Source organism: Belonocnema kinseyi, chromosome 1 (assembly GCF_010883055.1).
Source record: "Belonocnema kinseyi isolate 2016_QV_RU_SX_M_011 chromosome 1, B_treatae_v1, whole genome shotgun sequence".
NCBI lineage: Eukaryota > Metazoa > Arthropoda > Insecta > Hymenoptera > Cynipidae > Belonocnema > Belonocnema kinseyi.
Window position 1 is genome coordinate 123,458,874 of NC_046657.1, and position 17,995 is coordinate 123,476,868.

Sequence of the window (17,995 nt, forward strand, 5' to 3'; positions counted from 1 at the left end):
TACAGACTACAGACAGACAGACACCTTCGTAAAAATCGTTTTTTTCTGGCTCAGGGGATCTCAAAATGTGGATATTTGATGAAAACAGACAAAGGGAATTTTTATATAAAACCATTCCCTTCTCATTAGGATGAGAATGTAAAAATGTTTCACTCCGTTCACGGAGTTATTTTTGCTTTTATTAAAGCAGGAAACAATACAAAATGAAGATCTTAATGGCTCATTTATCATATTTTACTGTTTGTGAGTATACAATACACGAATATAAAATTATTGTTTAACAATTGATTCAGTAAATTTCCTCAATTTTTTATTTAATCTTTATATATTTATATAATATTTTTTGCTATTTTTACTTGTAGGAAATCGTAAATCAGTGTTAGCTTTCATATTTGTCGAGCCCATAATATCATTTGTAGCCGACAGAAATGACAATTTGCCATAAGATGGACTAAAGCAAAAATACAATAAAATATATCCTTTTCATGTAAGAAAATTTCGGAAATCGCTTTAGAATTCGATTATGTTCTCTTTGAAGTTTCAAATGGAATAGTAGAAGAAGCCATAAAGAAGTCTATAGTCAACTACACGGAGAAAAATGGATTATACCCGTATTTTAAAAATATGTTATCAGGTATAATCTTGGACTATCAACTATGGGATAGCGATGCAGATTATATGAATTAAAATATACAGATAATAATGGATAAAATCTTCGATTATAAATTGAAACAGGAGAATTTTAGATTTATAATCTAAATATATTAAAGCCTAAAATCTAAGATATTAAAATCTATAATCCAATATAATAAAATCAATAATCCAACATCCTAAAATATAATATTAAGGATATTACGAACTATAATCCAATGTATTAAATCTACCGTCCTAAAATATAAAAATTCCCAGAGTTCAAGAAATCTAAAAAAAACTTATTAGTGTTGTGTGTGTGACGGGAAAAATAAATTAAAACTGAAACGGAAATAAGTAATTCAAACTTTTTAAACAATTACGAAAGTACCGTTTGATACAATGCTTTATTCAGTGTTCTTTTTGATTTTCAAATACGAAAAAATCTGGTCAACGATTTTGAGGTTATTTTATTGACCAAAGTGTCCAGGCAAACCTAAAGTATTTAATCTACTTTTGAAATTGATTGATTTTTTAAAATATATACTGGTTATAGTCGTTGAATTTTGGGTGCCACTTTGTATTATTTCCTGAACAATATACACATAATTTACGAAACACAGCCCGAGTCGAAATATAGATTCCCTGTCAATTCTCTATAATGCCGAATACATTCTCTGTTGGTGCTACTCAGTCCTCGACGCACTCGTTTAATGCTCTTATGTCTTATTTAGTTCTCTGTTCACTCTCCTTATTCTCTTTGAAATTTTCATAGGTTTTTCTAAGTTCTCATTCGAACCTCTATTATTCTCTACGGATGCGCGCGCATGCCAATGCTCGATACGTATTGGTCGATTCGGAAATCGAAAAGTAGCAGACGACGGACGCAGAAGGATCAAGCAGTGTTGAGTGCTAGCGTCATTTAGTGGTGTTACCAGAGGTGTTCAGTGTTTATTGTGGGCAAAATATTGGCCATGGAAAAAAATTCGTCCTTATTTGGACGACGGAACAAAAATATCTTTTGAACGCTACATAAAAAAATCCAATTCTTTTATAAGTAAAATACAGGAATGAGTATGGGAAAAAATAAATTGAGTAAAAAGAAAGTTCAACAATATTGCATTATTGTAATTTTCTATAGTCTTGTCTTATTATTAAGTTCTTTATTTAAATATTTCGAATTCTAATGTTACAGTTTCTCTTACTATTTATATTTATTTAAATTATACAAGGCTTCGTCTATAAATGACATCATGCTATTATTTTTCATTTTTGAGGGTTGATGACGAAACCGGCATTTTGCGAGGACAGCAATAAGTTCCGAAATCAAGATAACGTTATCAAAGTATATATCTTAAAGAGAAAGGAAATTATAGTGATGATGGTTTGGTTATCTCTTTCCTATTTCTCTTTCTTTTTTGCATTATTATATGTCTAACTCTATATCTCCATTTACAATCTTATGGTCAAAGCATTTTTCACGAATTAAAGTTTATGAATATATGTTTTAAAAAAACTTATTTTTGGATTAATAATATATTTGGGCCTTTTTATTCATAAATAACTCTTTGTGTAAATTGTCTTGTTAATATTGTGTTTATAAATTTCCTCTAAACAAATTTTCATTGTTTTGCCTCTCCCTTCCATTTTTCATTGTATTCATACATAAAAATGATATCATTTACCTCTCCCTCACATCCTAATTACGAGAAGTCATTTATGCACAGAAAAACGGTGGTGTTTAATTTGTTGCAGCTTAAATTTTTATTGGTCTCACAATGAGAATTTCAGACAATTTTCAGTCCCATTTTTATTCCTATAAAAGTAGTTGCACATCTGGGCATCGAGGGGAATCTCGTATCATTTCGAGACTGAATTTCAGCTCGTTTTGAGAGTTGTAGAGTGCGGCGAATTAGAAAATTAGGCTTCAAAATAATCCAAAGCCTAAAATTTTCATCCGATTCCATCTTTTTTCAAAATTAGAGCTAATTAAATTCTGAAGAGGTCTGTCAAGGGCGATTTTGCTAAAAAGGATCTGTTTATTTGTTATTCAAGTTGCAAAATGCCTAAAAATCATAATTTTTCATATTTGAGCTGCCTTCTCTGTAGCATTAATTGATTTTACCCCCAAAAGGTCAAAAACTGATAGATTTACAATTGATTAACAAATACTAATAACTTAGATAAAGTTCGTGCAGTCTGTTCAATTGTTATAAACAAATTTATGAAACAAATCGATCATTGCTGTACATTGAAGCTTGGAAGTTCTTTTCATTACGTTTTTCCCATCGAAATTGAGTGAAATTAATGTTTCGGTAAAATCAAACACTAAAGTATGATTTTTTTGATTGTCATAAAACAATTTCATAAAAAAATTTAATAAATAAGCGCCTCTGTATATATAAAATGCATGTTTTCTGCGCAATCATTAGGGTTGCCTTTAAAAAAAAAATTCCATGACAAAAATGGACAATCAAAATATTTACCATTGGTATAAACAATACTGATTAACAAATGCATTAAACGGTCACTCTTTGAGAGAAAAAAAAACAAATTTTTTCGCATAATTATAAATTTTATCCCTAAATTAATATTCTGATGGAGTAAACTGACGCTTGACAATACTTTTCTTTTTATTAACAATTCTGCTCAACAAATGCATTTAATAGATGCTTTCAAATAGGAAAAATCTCTTTCTTGATGAAATGTTGATTATATCATAAAAAATGAAACTCCTACGACTCAAGAGTTGTAAATAATGAAAGTCGGGAAAACACAAAAATCCAATGGATACGTGCGTGAACTTTTCAATGTTCTTCCTAAAAAAAAAACAATTGAACCGTGAGTGACGAGAAAAATGTGAGAACCGGAAAAAGTAAAAAACGAAACAACTGGAAATCTCTTGATTTCCAGTTGTTTCGTTTTTTACTTGTTCCGGTTCTCACATTTTTCTCGTCACTCAACGTTCAATTACTACGCTGTTTTTTTGAAAGGTCATTGAAAAGTTCACGCACGTATCCATTGGATTTTTTGTTTTCCCGATTTTTATTATTTACGACTCTTGAGTTCAAATAGTTGTTTGTGATTTTCTGATCACAAGTGAAGACAAAGATAGAGGAAAACTTCTGAGCTATATCAAAGCCAATTACGATATCAAAGATGAATATCTGAAAGGAATCAAAGATAAGTTATCTTATTTCATGTCCACATTTGAACAAAAGTGGAAAAAAACTTTTTATACCATAACAACATTTAGGGTTAGGAACGCGGAATGGCTTCTTTCAGATTTCTCTGTTCAATTCGTTGGAGTTTGTCCCGGGAGAAAACCTTCAGATAATTTCGAGAATAGCTCAAAATCGAGAGACGAAAACTGCTCAAAATTCGGGAATTTGATTCTGACTCTGAAATACAGAGTGCATTCCTGAGTATTTTGCGATCTTCTGGTAAAACTAAAATCGCTAATGATATGAGTTAACTTTTGTCAAATGATGGCTTGACGAACTAGCATATTCACGCTACACTGATGATGAGGCATTGGTACTGATTGAGGATGCAAAATTGAGTGAAAACCAGTATGAAGTTACTCTCATGCAAGCGAAATCTAAAAATGCTGATATCTACCCATCTTACAGGAGCCTAGCAGATGCCAAAAAAAGGTGCTTCCCCCCCCCCACCAGAATCTCATATTATCATAACGGAAGAGGGTGTGGGTATCAACACGCAAGCAAGTATCTCACTTGATGGAAATACCTGGAATCATACCTCCAAATTTAGTAGACAGACTTCATCTTTCAATGAGTTTAACTTCAAAGTATGGTTGTGATGGGACATTTGGACCGCTAGCATTGGAGATTTATTGGAGATGATAGACACGGAAACTGGTAGTGTTTGGCGATTTGGAAAAATCCACATTTTTGGGTCATCAAGACTTTGTAGAATCATGCGATTAAGCTACGTCAAGGAAACGAAGGAGACTATCATGTCTGACATAAAGCAGATTCACAGAGAAATCGATGAACTCAAACCAACAACAATTAATTTGACGGTAAGATTTGCCAAGCGCTTACTGAAACACCATCATCATCGTCATGTTATATATGCTCCGCAAAGCCCTCCATGATGAACAATTTGGAAAATATCAAACTCTTCTCTGTGAAGATCAAAAACTTCTCTTCGGTCTCTCTACACTACATGCTTGGATACGTTCCATGGAATGTATCCTTCACATTGCGTATCGCATAGAATTCTGCAAATGGGCAGCGAAGTTAGCCGATGAAAAACAGAAAATGAGCGATGCGAAGAAGAGAATTCAAAAAGAATTTTGAGAGAAAATGGGCCTGATCGAGGATGTTCCACAACATGGGACTGGAACATCCAATAATGAAAATAATGCTCGATGATTCTTTGAAGATCCTGAATTGACTTCGAGTATTACCCGGGTTTACAAAGTATTAATCGAGAAATTCGGCGTTATTTTGAAAGCTTTTACATCAGGAAAGAGAATAGACATGATCAAATTAGGAGAATATTGCCAGCAAACTGCAACGCTTCACGCCAGCTTATAATTATAGTTGGTTCTATATGCCTATGACAGTCCACAAGATTCTCATAAGCGGCGCTAGGGTAATCGAAAATGCCCAATTGCCTATCGGCCAATTGACAGAAAAGTCGCAAGAGGCGAATAACAAGATTTTCAAGAGGATAAGGGAATTCAATACCCGTAAAATCAGTCGGATTGCAACCAATGAAGATTTGTGTCACATGTTGTTGATCATGACTGATCCCTACATAAACAACTTCAAAACCCTCATGCCATGCACGCACAAGTTCAGGATCTGCTGATTGCAGGTAATTGAGACAATAATGGGCAACGCTGCTGAATACCAGAATTTTTCATCCAAAAATGGTTAGGCTTCATGATTTCGTTCATCCCCATTGCTTATAATATTCGAAAAAGATGTTGTGTCTAGACGTTTTATGATTCGGTTCCTTATGTCAAGGTGACATTAATTATTGAACCCAAAAAACAGATTTCTTCTATACGAAAGAATTATTTTAAGAATTGATTGATCATGATTCTGTGTAACAATGGGAAATGTTGTTGGATGTCAGTATATTTCGTAGGACTTTCATTTTTTATGATATAATCAACATTTCAGCAAGAAAGAGATTTTTCCTATTTGAAAGCGTCTATTAAATGTATTTGTTGATGAAAATTGTTAATATATATGAAAAATATTGTCAAACGTCAGTTTCCTCCGTCAGAATATTAATTTAGGAATAAAATGAACAATTATGCAAAAAAAATGGATTTTTTCTATCAAAGAGTGACCGTTTCATGCATTTGTTAATCAGTATTGTTTATTACAATGGTAAATGTTTTGATTGTCCATTTCTGTCATAGAATTTTCATTTTTGAAGGCAAACCTAATGATTGCGCGGAAAAAATTCATTTTATATATACAGAGGCGCGTATTTATAAAATTTGTTTATGAAATTTGTTTATAACAATCAAAAACATCATACTTTCGTGTTTGATTTCAACGAAACATTAATTTCACTTGATTTTGCGGGGAAAACGTTATGAAAAGAATCTCCAGGCTTCAATGTACAGCAATAATTAATTTTGTTCATAAATTTTTTTATAACAATTGAACAGATTGTGCGAACTTCGTCCAAGTTATTAGGATTTGTTAATCGATTGTAAATCTATCAGTTTTTCACCTTTGTTGAGGTAAAATTAAAAAAAAGATGGAATCTGATGAAAATTGTAGGCTCTGGATTATTTTGTACTCCAATTTTTTAATTCGCCGTACTGTGCGACAGTGCGCGAGTTCTATTAGAAACGGTTCTGCAGCCCTGATTGTTTAACGCTTGTGTCCCCCCGAATTCAGTCCGAAGCTCTTTGCAGGCAACCCCCCACACTGGACCTGAAACGAAAGTTTGGTGTATTAATAATATAGATGCATTACAAAAACAAATAAATGATTTTTAAAGACTTTTGAAATTAACTCCGGTATTATATTATATCAGTGGTTTGACAGTACTGCCCCAGTACAGGAGTACAACCAGTCAGTACTGGAATTCCGTCAGGAAATGCTAGGCTATTACTCTTCTTTTTAAATAGTTTTGTAGAAAATTACATGCACTTTCTATTATTTTTAACTATGTACTTTAACTGTGCATGGCGTCAGCAATTCGCAGAAAGAAGAGTTTCACTCTATATCGATATTGAGGGACAGGAAATCGAGTGGGCTTTCATTCATAGATAGACAATTTTTACATAAGAAATATGACAATTTAACAAAAAAAATTAGAAGTGCGATTTTTATCGCAACAAATCGGAAGAAAGAGAAAACTTTATGAAACCATATCTGGGGACCTATTAGAGTTAGAACAAATTTTTTGCATAGTTTTATGAGCAATTTTTTCCCTTAATTTTTATCCGCGAAGTGTACACCATTTACTATGTACTCTAAGCTTTTTACATTCTCATCATTTATGATTGACAAAGTATTAGAATTGTCCGAAATTTGACACCACAATTCTTCAACGGATCTCTACGTTCTGATACGCGCTGAATCTGAAAATCAAGTTTTTGTGATGGCGTCTCTCTGTCCGCCCAGCCATTGGTCTGTAAACACGATAACTCTTGAAAAACTAAACGGATCAAATCGAGCTTTGGTAGACTTTTTTTAGGTCATAGAACGAGTTCGCTGACCAGACATTTTTAATAAAAATTGAAAAAGAGTATTTAATAAAATGTTGGGACTATTTTTTTCGATTTACAAATTTTATGAACGACTATTATATTACTCGACAAGTCCAAAAATTGATAAAAAAAAGTTGTTCACCCAAAGAAGGGATCCAAATTTTCTATAATTTATCACATTACTATCATTTATGAAGGAGAAAGTATTAGAATTGTCTGAAATTTGACATCACAACGTTCAAATTTCGAACCACACGACATAAAATACAAAAAGAAGCCTTACAAAGAAATTATATTATTTATTATAATATACAGAAAATCGAAAATTCAAATCTTGAGCCAATAAACGACACAAAATACGGGGAATATTTTTTTGAGGATTTTCAGTGTATAAAAATTCCTACAAAATGTATGTGTACCCTTTTTTGATAGAAGTCTTCGTTTTTAATTTATTTATCGGAATTTATATAAAAAAATGTAAAATACCAATATTTCGCCAAAAGACGGGACATACGTAAAAATGTAAAAGTTTAATTGTGGGATATTTTCTTTTATCCATAAGAAATATGAAAAAAATGATATTTTAGTATAACAACGAGAGTCTGAAGAAAGAATTGTATTTTTCTTTTATTTTTAGGGAATTCATAAAATAGACATATATTAAAAAATCAAAAATCAAGCGCGTAGCGCCAGTATCCTGAGCCTATAAAGCTTCGAGCAACCTAATCTTTAACTATATACATTTAATTACGTAAAAAAATCAGAATATGAAGACGCATATAAATAATAGGATCTAAAAGATTTCTTCTTGATAAGGTTTCATTTAAGCATTCCAAGTGCAAAAAATAAATATCCGAGTGCGAAGCGCGAGGTGTAAATTTGTCCGGGCGCGAAGCGCGAGTTCCGACAGACGTTGTTGACTGGTGTGTTAATGACGCTGCGCACAGCCGTTCCCTGTAATACTTATGGCTGTGCAGTCGTTTTTTGCGGCTTCAGAGATTTATTAGTATATTCAAGATGGAGATTTGGTACTAAAATCGATGTAGGGTCCCACCTAGGTATTAATTCCGATAATTGAACCAGGTAGAAGCACCTGAGTTCGTTTCGATCGGGTAAATACAGAAGGCTGGGTTTTGTCTGATCTCCGAACAATGAAAAGTTATATTAGGTTAGGTTTGGATTGGATATACCTTCGAAAAAATTAGATAATGTATGGGTTAAGGACGGATGAAGGCTCAAGTGCGTATTTACTATATTAGGTCTTCTTGTTACTAAAAGTTTCTTGACTTCCTTCTGACCATTTTTAGCAAATGAACCCTGGTAATAGTAGGAAGATTGACGAAGATAGAAATTAGGGGATAGGAAAAGATAGAAGTATTCCATCTCTCTCAATGGGTCATTTATCACCCCTGAAATGCTATTTTCCTATCCCTAATCACAAAAACTTTTGATCTCTTTCTATACTTTTCTTAAACGATGTCGCTTTTCATCTTCGATCCCTTAGTCTATGTATTATGAACTTCAAACCTTTTCAATCTCTTTCTTTATCTTTCGTAACTGATGACCCTTATCTTTTTCTTTACTTCATTCTATCTCTTTAATATAAATTACAGTATTTGCCTAATTCTTTTTTCTGCATTTCGCAATTAAGTACTCATTTTCTATCAATCGAATTTCAGGCATCATTCGAAAAGTTAGGGACTTTATTTAAAAAATGAATTTGATGTTGGGCACGTACCATAAAGGTAATATAACGTTCGTGTTATATACCTAAATTCTTTAAATTTATTTCCATACCTTAGTTGACAACTGCGTCGAACGTGGCAATATAGTTTGCCAGGCCTCTTCTTATAGGCTGCAGACTGATTTCTCTTGTTGGTTACTTTTACTTGAACTATCTGGCGATATACCCTTCACGATGACTTGGATAGATAAAGGATAGGATGAGATAGAGAAGAGAGAATTGAAAAAGATAGACGTAAATTTCGATTGATAAGCAGATAGAAAAATATAGACGTTGATAGATGTAGGATACGATGAGATAGAGCAGACGAGATTTGGAAAAATAGACCGGAATTTGGATTGACAGAGAGATAGAAAAATATTGACGTGGATAGATAAAGAAAAGGAAAAGATAGAGAAGAGGATAATAAGAAAGAGAAACATGAATTTATATTGACAGAGATAAAAAAAGATAGACGTTGATAAATAAATAAAAGAATAAGATAGTAAAGAGGGAATTGAAAAAGATATACGGAAATTTATATAAACAGAGAGATAGTAAAAGATTGACGTCGGTAAATTAAGGATAGGGTGATACTGAAGAGGAGATTGAAAAAGATAAGATATGAAATTAGATAAACAGAGAGATAGAAAAAGACAGGCATTGATATACGTAGGATAGGATGAGATAAAGGAGATTGGAAAAGATAGACGGCAATTTATATTGAGAGATAGAAAAATAATTAAGTGGATAGATAAAGGATAGGATGAAATAGAGATAGACAACACAGTATTGAAAAAGATAGACGTGAATTTAAATTGACAAGAGGTATGTGATATATTTTCTCTATCTCTTTATATCATTAATATTTAAAATCATTCAAAAAGATAAGATTTTTATCTTTCTAATTTAATTAGGGAGAGGTAAAAGACATTGTCTTAAGGCTGTTAGAACTAGGACCCCAATAATTAGCAAATTTTTCACTCCGAATACAGATTTAATTCAAACTGAAATAGGTCCTAATTATATAAAAAAATATATAATTCTATTACCTTTAGGAGATGAACCATAGAATCACGTAAACAACTCTTTTAAAGGAACTTTCTCATAAACGAATAATTCGAATGCATTTTTTATACTAGATACATTCGTCTTTTTCCCCTTACGTCTGTCTGGTATGAACAATTCATTTGTCTTATTTGTTTCTAAGAAAGATCTTTTAAAATAATTCGCCACGTGACAATATGCTACGTGTCCTTAACAACCATTAACCTTTACATAAGTTGAGAATCGATAATGTAGTTTCTCAGAAGCACTATCCCATTCTCTATCACCCTTATATTGCATAATTAATTTTGCTAAGCGGAGAGGAGTCATCACCTGACAACTTTGAACGTCGAGTTTACTGTCGATGAGAGTTTTACTAAAAAGAAAAAATCTATAGTAGAACTTTTAATAGGAGGAAAACATAATTAATCAAAGGATCTCGAGAGAGTGGCGAACTTTGATTCTTAATATGAATGATAGCCAAATAATATATGTAATGCGGGCTCTGCGACGTTTTTTCCTCTTACATGTTCTTTATTTATTGTAATTTCATGGAGATATAAGGGGTATCAAAAAAAAACGTTTGTATACAATTTATTAAACATTTATTTGAAATTCATTCCAATAAATTTTGCTTATTCGCTAAAATATTTCAGGGCTACTCGTCTGCTCCTTCAAATAAAATTAACCTACTTTCAATATACAATCGTAGAACGAATATAAAAATTAAAAACAGATTTTGTTTTTCCTTAAAATTCGAAGACACTGTAAACAACAATTATATACGTATTTTGTATTTACTAGAAACAACGTGTGTACACCATTAATGTTAAATTAGACTAAATTAAATTGTCAAAAATCCAGATGTAATATTTTAACTAAACAAAATCTTTATCTTATTGTAAAACGCACTGTTCATGAGTTTCGTTTGCCGCTTGCGGATCGATGTCTTTAGTGACAAGGAGTTCTTTAGTGCTTTCAGCTGCTTTCATCCAAAGCTGCACCTGTTTAGACATACATGGTAGCAAGTTACAGCTATGATATTTTCCCATATTTTTGCCATATTCAGTTTTTGTCAAATGTTCACGTTTTGACACCACCTCAAACCGAAAAAGAGGTTTTTACGAATTTGTCTGTCTGTATGTACGTACGTACGTACGTACGTACGTACGTATGTATGTATGTATGTATGTATGTATGTATGTATGTATGTATGTATGTATGTATGTATGTATGTATGTATGCATTTGTGTGTGTATGTATGTATGTGTGTATGCATGTGGGTATGTAGGTTTGTATGTACGTCTGTCTACCTGTGTGCACGATAAATTTTGAAAAAATTAATTTATTGGATTGGCCTTTGGATTTTAGTGTCCTAAACTGAAGGTCAAGTTCACAGCTAGCCACTTTGGATACAAAATCAAAAATATAGCGCATTATGAATATTTTTGAGACCTTTTATTCAAAATTTAAAAATTCTCTGTACGGATATTCATAGTATTCAAAAAGATGAACGATTTATCCTAATTCCTTTTTGCACAAAACCAAAAATTACCAGAGCTATTGCATTTACAAACTTCCAGAAAACACGAAAATGAACATTTTGAGCTAAATAACGCAAGTATGAAAAAAATTCCAGGGAAGAAAAATGTTGATTTTGAATTCCCTAGAAGATTATCATAACAACTGGTTGAGTTTTGGTAGAAAATTCAATTGATAAAGTCTGGGTCACTGAGGTTAGGGATATAATTTAGCAGTTAAAGAACAGTCAGGCTGCTATGCAAGTCTTATATGTAACTTTTAATTGTAAAAATAAAATTGGAAATACGCAAATTTAATTTTTGATAAAACGGCAGTAGTTGCAATAAAATGTTTAATAAAAAAAACTTTTTTTAAAGAATATGCATTTTTTAACGAGACAATGAAACTACGCGTGTTTTAATGCCAATGCATGTTATGAATTGTAATAATATACATTTATGGGAATGATATACAATTCCAGGGATAAACTCGAGAGCGAAGCACGAGATACGTGATGAGAATGTATTCGTTAAAGCCAAAGGAGCTTTAAAAAAAGAGAATTCACAATTAGGTTAATATATTATCATGCGCGAAACCCGAGATAAATACATTATCGAGCGCAAAGCGCGAGAATTAACAGTCACGCGCCCTAGGCGCGCTCATACTTGCGAGGGAAGCGAGCCGCGCGCGCAAAGTACAATGAGAATGTGTTAAATCAAATCCGTGTAAATCGATGTAAATAAATGTCATGCTTTATCCGCCTATTTCATTCAAAAATAAAAATTTTTAAGAGAAGCTTCAAATAAAGCTAGTACATTTTTCTAAATCACGTATTTTATATTCCATACATTTTTACTCTACGATTGATAGCTTTAGAGAAAATGGACGTTAAAAAATCTCAGAAATACACCACAATGAGTCGCAGTGTGATATAAATTGTATGAAAAATTCCTGAAAGGCGGAATATGAAAATTATTTCTTTAACCAGTCCCAGAGACCTTCCTGCCTCTACGAGACGTTTGAAAAAGGCAGGAGTATTAACAAAATTATTTCTGTGACCTAGGCCTAGGCCCTAGGGGATACAGACAGAAATGCCCCTCCTAGAAATCGACCATAGATGGGCAAACAATTGACCCCCCCCCCCCCTGAAATCAAAGGATTAAATTAAACGGATCGTCGGAACTGAAAATTTTTCAATTCTTTCTTGCGTTTTCAATCTTTGAAATCTACCTAGAATCTTTATCAAATAATAGAAGTCCTTCTGAAATCTTTTAAATCTTTCCGAAATCTTTTGGGAATTTTAACTTTTGTCAAATCTTTGTGAAACCTTTGAAAATCATTGCAAAATATGTTTAATATTTGGTAATACAGTGAACTCTAGACATAGAGTTCACCGACACCATAGCTTACTCTCCCCTATGGTTTTCTACAACAGACATAAATATTTTATTTTTATTTTATAAATCATTCAACTTTGAAAAAATTAACACGATCCCGTTCTTTTATGACGAATGTAAAGTAGATATTGAACAAACATACGAAGTAAACTTGTATACGCTAGGACATTACTTGAGTAGATGCTTATTTTTGATGAATTGAATATCAAGAGCTTAAACTAATTTTTACTTGGTATTGTGATATGCATTTTTTTAACATTGTAATGGTAAATTAGTTTAATAAATTAGCAATACAGTGAACAATACAATACAGTGAACCCTAGAGAAAGAGCCCCTGATATAGTTTTTCCGAGAATTGACGCCGCGCCGCAATTAGGAATTAAAGGAGCTGCGCGAGGTGAGCGGCGGTCGCTCAGGCGTGAACAAACAAAAGGGTTTTTTACGAAACCGAACTCTATCCGGGTAATTCCCTTCATGTAGATCTTCTGAAAATTGATGCCGCGCGGCAAGTAGAAGTAAAAGGCGCTGCGCGGAGTGTGCACTCTTGGGATTGTTCACAACCTCCTATAACACCATAAACCGACACAATCGATCGAGAGAAGAATTTTCAGAAATTTCTTTTTTCAGCAATACACCCATTATTTTGCCAAATGTTACATTTTCCCAATTTTATTATTGTGTTACTGTGCTCACAGATAGACATACAGGCAGCCACATGCATAAAAACCTGTTTTTCGGATTCAGGGGGTTTCAAAACTTTCCCCTTTTGACCAAAACTGGGGGGGGGGGGGGGGGGGTATATGTTACTCTGATAAGAATGTAAATATGATTTGTGACGAATAATTATTTGATAGTGCTGTTTTTGGTTTTAATCGTAATAGTTGTGATGAGAATGTGCCCACGCAGCGGGCAGATTTTTTTCTTCTTTACTGTAATGATGTTTTTCTTGATTAAATCTAAAACTGTATATCCCATCCAAAAGTGATTGATAATAAATTCGTAAAACTTTTTCAAATGCACAATTTTTGTTCACTCATTAAGGGTGTGCAAAAAACTCGAAACTCAAAGTTCGAATTAGTCAAGCCGAGCTTGTTGGCTTTCGAGCCGGGTCGAGCTGAGCTCAATCCGGTTTGAGTCGAGTCGAGATCGAGCTTTCCAGAAAGCTTTCGACACTTCAGGAATACTCAAATGTCTTCGGGAACTTGAAACTTTCAAGCACTCGAATCTTTCGAGATGTCGAATGACTTCGAAAACTCAAAAATTTCGAGCTACTCGAAAGTTTCAGGTTCTCGAAACTTTTGAAACTAACAAGAATTTTTTAAACCCCATATTTGGAGGTTTTTTTTGCGGATTTCTAACAGCGATTTTGAAATAAAAATTAGAAATTCAAGATTCGTTATCCTAAATGGCAACCAAATTTGGGGAAAATTCAAAATATAAACCAGTTTCCTCGAGGTACAGTCCTAGGATTTTACATTCTCATTCATAAGAGTGTAATATGATCGTCCAAATTTTCGATCTCTGTTTTTTAACAGATCTTTACGTATCGGTACACACAGAGTTCGAAAATCGTAACATTTTGTCTCTGTCTATCTGTATGTATGATTATTTGAATGTTCTAGCCACGCCAACTTTTGAACGATTTGTCCAATTAAGTCAGCCTTTGATACTCATTTTAAGGGTTCCAAAATGAAGGTTACGTTCGTTAACCAGATATTTCCAGCCAAAATAAAAAAATTTAGAGCATTTTCAATATTAAAGAAAAATTTTAATTAAAAAAATTTTGGTCAAACTTTTCTGTACGTGACCAAAGTATTTGCAAATTAACCTTGGAGACCGTCGATAAAAGAAGTCTGCAGAATTTCCTGAATTTAGGACTCCCCCCTCCGGCTTGTCCGATTTCCCCCCCCCCCCCCTTAAAGTACGCCCCAAAGGCAGGGATCGCCCCTCCTTTTTCATATTTTTACTTTTGTTCATCATCACCATCTCGTAATACCAGATGGTTTTCCCTGGAACCCCTGGATGGTGTTGCAATCGCCTGAATCACCGCGCGAGAATTCGAAATCGCCTTCGTATCACCAGATAGAGCAATTGTAAGAAATGTACCTCATTACATGGAAATTATTGAATTTAAAAAAGTGGACGCCCGCACATGGATTGACCCCCCCCCTTTCTTATCCACTTTCGTCCGATTTTGCCCCCCCCCAACTGCGGACGTACATTATGGCCCCTTGTGACATTTATAATTTTGATAGTAATTACAAAAGTTATATGCTTTTCAACATTCTGCAAATTTTCAAAAAATGGAGAAAATTTTTTTTCCATAGATTAAGAAATATAAATTCAAATTTTTTCTACATATAAAATATATTTCGAAACTATTCTTATGAAATTTTTCAATTAGTCCCAAATTCAAAAAGTTAGATCATTTTCAAAAATATGCAATTTTTAGTTATTAAGATATCGTTAGGCGTTATTTTTATTAGATACTAACAAGATCTTGATATCTTGATAAACTTTTAATTGGACACGAATTGAAAATGTGCTAGATTAATTAATCAAATTTACAAAAAACAAATGTGTTTCTTTCGTAACATTATATTGAAAAGCATACCTAGTTCTTGAATGCTGTTCAAATTTGTGTACTCCCTTTATTTTTTAAAGAAATTTTACTGCATTACCCAATTATCGAGCGCGAAGCGCGAGTGTCGCAATGAGAATATAATCTTTAAAGCCGCAGGTGTTTGAAGAACCTTCTTTACAAGCAAATGGAAAATAAGTTCAGATACAATTTATGAATGTAATTCCCCACAAACTTAAATCACAGTTGTCGATTTAAGTTACAATATTTATGATATTTGAAAAAATATAGCAGAAGTGTACGTACTAAACGTACGAAAACGACAGCAAAGTGCGGCTTCATGATTCGCAATAAAAAGGCAAGTGTCAACAAATTTATTGTTAAACTTCATATATATTTATTTAAAATTAAACACCGGAATCTGTTAAACCTTAACATATTTAGAGATTTACGTTTACACTTACTGCCTAAAAGTTATATAAATTCCGAAATTTAAACAATAAGTTCAAACGTAAAACCCAAAACTTTCGAGCATTCAAAGCCGTTCGAGAACTCGACATTCCGAGCATACTGTTTTTCGTATCGTGCGTTATTTGGCTTAAAATGTTCCATTTCGTGTGTTTTTTTGGAATTTTGTAAATGCTGTAACTCTAGTAATTTTAGTTTTTATGAAAAAAGTAAGAAGAATAAATTGTTTTACTTTTCGAATACTATGAATAACCGCGCCGAGAATTTTGGAATATTGAAAAAAAGTGGTCTCGAAAATATTCAAAATGTGCCCACTTTTTGAATTTGTATCCAAAATGGCTGGCTAACGAAGTTGACCTTTAGTTTAGGACACTAAGCAATTGTACGAAAGGGTAATCTAATAGATTAATTTTTTCAAAATTATCGTGTTCACAGACAGAAATACAGACATAAATACATACAGACATACAGCCAGACACAATCGTAAAAACCTGTTTTTCGGATTCAGGGGGTCTCAAAACGTGGACATTTGATAAAAACTGGGGGGGGGGGGGGCAAATTTTACACAAATCTAATACCTTCTCTGATGAGAATGTGAAAAAATGAATCCCCATTAAGTTTCAGTTTCAACAGTAAATTGTAATCTTAGGTGTATACTATTAAATGCATTAAAAAGAGTATTAACATTGTATCTGGGTATACAAAGTACCTAAGCATCAACATATCTTGCATAACGATCAATAATAAAATTTAATTGTTCCAGAAACTTCTGTTTCAGCTAAAATAGGAGGCAAGCTGATCCTATGTAATTTCCAAATTTATGTTTACAAGATTATTATTAAGTTTAAATGACACTGAATAAAATACATATTTTATAGCATCAAGAAATCGTTTTTTAAGGCAAAGGAAACCATAATATGATTAAATGGTATTTCACATTCTCAATTAAGCTTTAAAAAAGCAATACTATTTTTAATTGATGTTTTTAAATTTTTTATGGATTCTTTAATTATTTTACTGAATAACTCTTCCAACTTTTTAGTTATCTAACCTCTCGTCCAAATTGCCGGTCGTAAAGTATAGTCTATTTTATTCGCTTTATTCGTTAGATTTTATAGAAAAAGATGTGCATAATAAAACAAATCATATAAAAAGTAAAAATAATAATCAGAACAAAAGTAATATTGAAGCTTAAAATACATTTAACACGAGTGTCTTACATTATTTTGGAAAGACTCTGAAGATTTAAAAATTTAAAAATTTAAAAATTAATATATAGTGGACAAAACACTGATATTTTTAATCAGTTTTATACAGCAAAAAGTATAAAATAGATTAAGAATATCATTGTCTTATCTACTATGCATAAAATATATATAAATTTTTTATGACAAACGTATGATTTCATCCCTTTTTGGCACCTATGAAGCGGGGCTCAAGATCTACTTTTCACTTCCTAATAAGTGAAAAGTAGTTTTTACTCCCTAGGGAGTGAAAAGTTACGTCAGAGGTGAATAATGAAAATTATATATCTATGAGCTCTCATTTTAAGATAATCAACCAACTCATCGTAAAAACTGTAAGAAAATTTCAGTTGCAGATAATATAATTTTACGATAATTTATGGAAAGTTAACATATTTACGTGTAAAATGACCATAAATGCCCGAAAATATCCATACTATTTCGTAAATTTACACATTTCTTAATAAAATTTTGGACAATTTATGGTCAGGTACCATAAATTACGTTTAAAATTACCGTAAATCATTCTTCCCTTATTCGACAACTTCATATGGACTAAAATCATTACTGTATTTTGAGAAATGTCTAAAATCATCCATTTGCTGTAAAAAAATATCGTATGCGTCAAGAGGAACATACAATTTCACTTGGGCAACTCTGGCAAAATTGTAT

General features: G+C 32.5%; 1 protein-coding gene across 1 annotated transcript in view; it reads right to left on the bottom strand.

Moving 5' to 3' along the window:
* Window positions 1-10,700: 10,700 nt before the first annotated feature.
* Window positions 10,701-17,995, bottom strand: part of LOC117175572 (serine/threonine-protein kinase ULK3) — an 81,685-nt gene continuing 74,390 nt past the window's right edge. Inside the window, exon 9 of the mRNA XM_033365281.1 lies at window positions 10,701-11,116. Within this exon, the coding sequence (XP_033221172.1) occupies window positions 11,009-11,116 (108 nt within the window). The 3' untranslated portion in view covers window positions 10,701-11,008. The remainder of the gene's footprint in view (window positions 11,117-17,995) is intronic.